Source organism: Vigna unguiculata, chromosome 11 (assembly GCF_037176805.1).
Source record: "Vigna unguiculata cultivar grain cowpea cultivar isolate G323 ecotype 2 chromosome 11, ASM3717680v1, whole genome shotgun sequence".
NCBI lineage: Eukaryota > Viridiplantae > Streptophyta > Magnoliopsida > Fabales > Fabaceae > Vigna > Vigna unguiculata.
This window is the reverse complement of record NC_140802.1, coordinates 2,241,883-2,248,022: the sequence shown is the minus strand read 5'-3', so window position 1 is coordinate 2,248,022 and position 6,140 is coordinate 2,241,883. Positions and strand designations below refer to the sequence as shown.

At 28.0% G+C, this 6,140-nt stretch overlaps 1 protein-coding gene and 1 non-coding gene across 2 annotated transcripts; one reads left to right on the top strand and one right to left on the bottom strand.

Annotated features, from left to right (window-relative positions):
- Window positions 1–811: 811 nt before the first annotated feature.
- On the bottom strand, window positions 812–1,707 carry LOC114168174 (uncharacterized). Its single transcript, XM_085668557.1, has 2 exons — window positions 1,316–1,707; window positions 812–1,238 (listed from the first exon to the last, which is right to left on the bottom strand). Exons 1-2 carry the CDS (start codon window positions 1,499–1,501, stop codon window positions 951–953), a joined length of 474 nt encoding a protein of 157 aa, XP_085524683.1. The 5' UTR covers window positions 1,502–1,707; the 3' UTR covers window positions 812–950.
- Window positions 1,708–1,913: 206 nt separating this feature from the next.
- Window positions 1,914–1,994, top strand: TRNAL-AAG (transfer RNA leucine (anticodon AAG)). Its single transcript has one exon. It is a non-coding gene; the product is annotated as a tRNA-Leu (tRNA).
- Window positions 1,995–6,140: the final 4,146 nt, after the last annotated feature.

Genomic DNA, 6,140 nt, shown 5'->3' with positions numbered 1-6,140 from the left:
AGTAGTTTTAAAAATAAACCCTCTATACTGAAGTCATGATATCAAAATTAAAATAATCACTTTACACACTCTAAACATTCAATTTAATTATAACTCAAACTTAATGTAATAAAAATAAAGTTTTCAAACCTTACGTAACAAAATTAATATTTTTGGGTTAATTATGTTTTTCGTCTCTCAAGTATGGGTAATATCTGGTTTTAGTCCTCCACGTAACGTTTGCTCATATTCAGTCCTCCACATTTTAAATCTAATGGAATTTGGTGCTCAATTTTAAACGCCGTTAATTTTAATTGACATGTGTCTAATGGATGGCCACGTAAGGATCCCGTTTTTAGCTGAGAGGAAATTTGTTGCACGTTTTAGTTAGTCATTAATAAAGCACGTGTCATTAATGTGATTAATACAACTTAGCTGAGGATTTTGTTAGCATTAAAATGTCATTAAATTCACTAAAACAACTTAGCTGCTGAGTGCGGGTTATGTTAGAAAGTTATTAAGCTGTTATCATTTGTAAAAAATCTCAGTTGAGGAGATTTGGAAGAACCCTAGGCACGACGAATAAGACAGTCCATTAAAACTTGTGTATGGATTACTTGTGTTTTGTGTTAATGCAGTAAAACTTTGTGTATGGAGTACTTTAATGAAATCAATTAAATGGATATCCTGTTTACATCAGTTTACAGCAAAGGACCACTGCTAACAATGAATTAAATTACAACAGACTTGTTAAGTAAAAATAATCTCATAAATTACAACAGACTTGTTTCTATGCATGAACTTCTCAATTTAAAACACCACCATGTAAAACACAATTGAACTTCTCATTTCATTCATTACTAACATATTACAAATACAAAACACTTCCCCACCAGAAGTTACCTCAAACATACTTAATCATTAAAGTTCCATACATAACTAATCACTGCTAAATAGAACTTACTAAAAAACTAGTTGCAATTGAACTTGAACAACAACATAAAAACAAAGACAACTGTTAATGTCCACGACAAAAGGAAAAAAACTTGCAGGAATCTCCCAAAATTTTTCTCTTCTTGCAATTTCGCCTTCAACTTCTCATTTTTCTTTATCAACTCCAATATAACTTTCTCCTTCTCCAAACACACTTCATCTTCTTCAGTTCGTGTTCTACCACTGTCTTGAAAGTCCGGTGCGTTCCCTTCATATTTAGAATCCTCTTCATTAAACCATTCAAAGAAATTGCAATGAGAATTGGACTGCATAAATCAAACAAAACCATTAAGACATCAAACGAAATCAAGTTCGCCCAATAAATAACAAATTTGTCACTTACAACCCATTTTCTACATCTCCAAAATAATCTTCCCTTGTTCTTCACAGTCGTTGCCTTTAGGAGCAGTAATCTTTCCCCACACCCACACAGTTTGGATGTCATATCCGACGACGACGAACAGGTTTGCGAAATTTTCGAACCACTACTCCTCTGCGTACAATGAATCCCTCTCCTCCCACTTTTCATCACCCTACAACGATGTTCAAAGTTCAATTTTGGATGCCAATGAATTCAATACTATATCCCCCAAAGCAACACGATCTGCTCCAATTTTAGGGTTTCAGAAAGACCCCAAATCCCTCTTTTAAAACTGTCCTAAAATTTCAAGACCACGTGTTGTTCATCAATTCCTCTCAGCTGAAAACGGGATCCTTACGTGGCCATCTGTTAGACACGTGTCAATTAAAATTAACGGAGTTTAAAATTGAGGACCAATTCCATTAGATTTAAAACGTGGAGGACTGAATATGAGCAAACATTACGTGGGGGACTAAAACCAGAAATTACCCATACTTGAGGGACGAAAAACATAATTAACCCATCATTTGTTTGTTAACGTGTTGGATTATATATTGGATATTATAAAATTTTGAACAAAGTTGAGATGGCCGAGTTGGTCTAAGGCGCCAGATTAAGGTTCTGGTCCGAAAGGGCGTGGGTTCAAATCCCACTCTCAACAAAAATTTCATTTTTCTCCTCTTTAATTTTTTACTTTTAAAAAAAATTAATACATTAATATATCAATGTGTTATTTAATTCATATGAAATTTTAATGTTATTGAAAATCATATAGTAATAAAATATTACTCGTAATTTAATTTGATTTAATGCTAAGAGTTTAGTATTTTTTTATGAGCAAAGAATAAAATAACATCGAAGATAACCATTCATTTTCTTATTATTTTGAGTTAATAATTCTGAAAGTGATCTTGTTTCTTTTTTAAGTTTTCTCAACGTACTTTTGTTCTTGATTAGGCAATCAAAATATTTCTTATGATAGAATTTCACAAACAGTAGTAAAAGAATATTTTGGTGTGGTTGTAAGAAGTTTTCTAAGCCTAAAGTATTTGGGTTTTTTTTTGTGTGTGTGTTTTTCTTGTATGAATATGATAATTAAAGTTATTGGAAACTCAATACAGCTTGTTGTGAAGGTTAATAGATAAAAATTTATGTGTTTTTCTTTACTTATCTTTTTATATGGAATATTGAATTGCGATATGATGATAAAAATATAATGGAAATCGATATGCAAAGCTGGAGATTGTTTCTCTCAAAAGAGTAAATGGGTTTAAAAGAAAGTAACTCATAAATTTGTAAAAATATATATTTGAAAATCTTTGAAAGTTCAATTTCTAAACACTAGTTCATAGTTATGAGTGTCTTATGTGATTAAATAAATGTATAAATAAATTAAAAGTGATAGTTTTCAAAACCAATTATTTATTTTACAGAAGATATTATAAACACTAAAAAATATTTTTATAGAAGTTTAGATAATTAATTAATTTATTAATATTAATAAATAATCTCTTCAAGTTATCTTATTATTTTAATTAAGTTAATTATACTACTTTCTATAATTATATATATATATATATATATATATATATATATATATATATATGTATTAACAAATATTCAATTTAGTATGAAACTTTTATTTGATTATATTGTCAATTTTTTATTAAATAAAATGTTATTTATTCTATACTAATTCTATAACGCTGTTTATATATTATGAGGCATATTCTATAAAATTTTGATTTTATATCTATTTTTATATTTTAAGAAATTGAATTAATGGTATTATTTATTAAAAATAATTAAATAATGATAGAATTTTTACAACCACATAATCAACCCTCCTATTCGACTATATAAATCAAACTGAAAACCCTAAAAATTCACATCGTTACGGCGCTTCACTCTTTCCTTACTTTCTCATTCGTATATTTTTGCTGTCGCTGGAAGCTCCTCCCTCTAAAGCCGTAAGTTTTAATATTTTCATATCTCAAAATCATTGTGTTTAAAAGAAGTTAAACGATTACATTTAGAATTCTATTCTTTAATGTTATCCATGCTTTTTTTTTCCCTAAATAACTGTTCTTATTTTTTTCCAGATAATTAAAAGAATGAGTTTATGTGAAACCTTAATTTATGACAGCGGGTATCTGGTTTGGAAAACTTGCTTTTAATTCCATTACATGCATTACTAAAAAAATTTATGTTTTTTGTCAGTTTTGTTTTGAAGATCTTTTTTTAAAAAATATATACAAAGTTTGATGTGAAAAAAAAAATTGTTAGAAATTATTATCAACCTTTTTTCAAAATATTTTGTATAAAACAGGTTTTACAACAAATTTTGTATAAAATACTTGTAAACTTTATAATTTTATAAGAAATAATTATCTAAAAAAAATATTTTTAACAAAATGACAGAAAAATTTTTTTTTTTACGAATTTTTGTTAATAAATTTGTAAGAAAAATCTCATTTAATATGAAAATCGATGTACTTTGGATTCTAAACATATTTGTACGTATAGAGCCACTTAAAAGATTTAATTTTTTTCATTTAAAAGTAAGCATTATGTTTATTCTTAAGAACTTTCAATAATAAAACACTTAATTTATTCATCTGATAAAAGAAGAAAACTTTGGCAGAAAGATCCTATTCACAAATAATACCTCCTATTATTTCATCTTCTAAAGTGTATAATTTTGCAACAGGTAAGAAGAGAAGAGATCCAAAAGATGCATGGAAGTATGTTATCTGAATGCATAAAATACAACCAAGGAATGACATGTACTTACAACTTTCATAAGAAAGCAAGGCTCTGTTTTAGTCATAGGAAGATCATCTTCAACTAGTTGTTTCTGAAAGACAGAATCTCTTCAGAATTTCTAATACATTTTATTTTGCAAACAAAAGTCATGTATGTATCCAATAAATGTATATCATATATTTGACCATTGAAACCTTAGATGAATACATTCAAATAAAAAATATGGTAGATATTTGAGTTCTTTAATGAACATCTAAATCACATTTTACTTTTATGAACAGCAAAAATTAAATAAAGAAAGAAATTGAGATAATTTAAGTCTTTTTCATAAAAGTTATACATTAATATTACGATAGCTGATAAAAGAAATTAATATTACGATAAAGTAAACTATAAACTACAATAGAATCACATGTAAACTCACCATTTCTGTGAGCATCTTTGCATTAAATGTTAGATACCAGTCTAATTTATGGTTATATGCATTAGTGAGATTCAATATTTATGCTTTTATATATATATATATATATATATATATATATATATATATATTCAAATTAACCAACACATATGTATAATAATTACAAAAAACTTTTTTTTTCAGTTCACAATAAAGAACAAGATGAACTTTTCGTATAAGAGTTTATGTCAGAAAATAAATTTAATGAATACTATGCTGATAATCTCTTCCATAATGGTGCTTCTCTTCCACAATGGTCTACAAAATAGTATGGTTTAGAAGATGAAATAATTGGAAATACCATTTGTAAATAACATATTTTTATCCGACTAACAAAATTTTCTTGTTCTATAAAATAACATATTTGTAAATACCATCCTTTCATTTGAAATCTGTCTTCTGCTTTGTCTTTTTCAGAAATACACTCCCCACTAAATAATTAAATTAAAATTGTTAAAGAAAATGTTTGGAAGAAAAATAACAAATTTGATGTGTGTCCATCAGCTTATTAGAAAAATAACATTTTTGTATCTTTCTCTGTTTTTCATACATATTTTTACCTGCCATTTTACGGTGATGTGCATGTCGAAGGTTGGTGGCAGAAAAAAATGTTAATCGGCAGTATCAACGGTGGATTCCTTATATACTGTGTGAGATCAACGGCATGCATTGCTTTGCATTTAATCCAAACATTGAAGCAGTGATGGAAGAGATGACGATCCAGGCCGGTCCACCCTGTTTAGGCCCGACTCATATAAGATCCGCACATAGCGAGTTGATCCATCCCGCATAATTTATGCGGACTGTAATCATTGACATGTTCCGCACATTATTTGGTCTGTGGGTCCACGGGTTGGTCCCTTTTTTTTTTTAATTCTTTTGATAAAATTTTCAATGTTTAAAAATTGGGAAATTTTAAAAAGTTCATAAAATTAAGTAATGACTTTGAAAAGTTGAATGATAAATTGATAATTCAACATTTTCATTATATTCATATTATAACATACATAATGTATTCTTTGAATTTTAACATATTAAAAAATATATAATATTTATCTTTTTTAATTATATAAAAATTTGAAACATTAATACAAAAGTTAATACACAAAATAACTAATATATATAATACAAATACAAATATTTTTTTTATACGGCTTACGAACTGACTGGTGCAGACTGTGAACCAGCTCGCGTGAACTGCGAGCAGACCGAACCGCTATAAGCATGCGAGTTTACTATTATGATCTGTCCCACATTTTTTTCGCAGCCTGTCAGCCAGTTACGGTAATACAATACAAACGCAGATTCTATTATTTTAAACCACAAAAAAAAAGGAAAAAATAACTCGACGAAAAGTGTGCCCAGTCTAGTTGTCTTCCATTTGGCAGTGGCAGATGCTTTAATTGTTGGCTTTTTATTTTCAATTTTCTTTTTCTGATTTCTGAGGAATAGTTACAGACTCGTACTCTCTTAATCTTGTACATTGATCGGAAAATAACTTAACTTATTGAATTATGAAAAATAAATTCAAATAAAAATTCAGAATTTAGCTTATTCCGATGAGTATTGTAAGGTTTCTTC

What these genes read in the sequence shown, in the direction of transcription:
- LOC114168174 (XM_085668557.1), bottom strand. Translation starts at nt 1,501, where the DNA reads ATGAAAAGTGGGAGGAGAGGGATTCATTGTACGCAGAGGAGTAGTGGT. An exon ending in GGAGATGTAGAAAATGGGTT is followed by an intron (nt 1,239 to 1,315) that starts GTAAGTGACAAA and finishes TGATTTATGCAG; the next exon opens with TCCAATTCTCATTGCAATTT.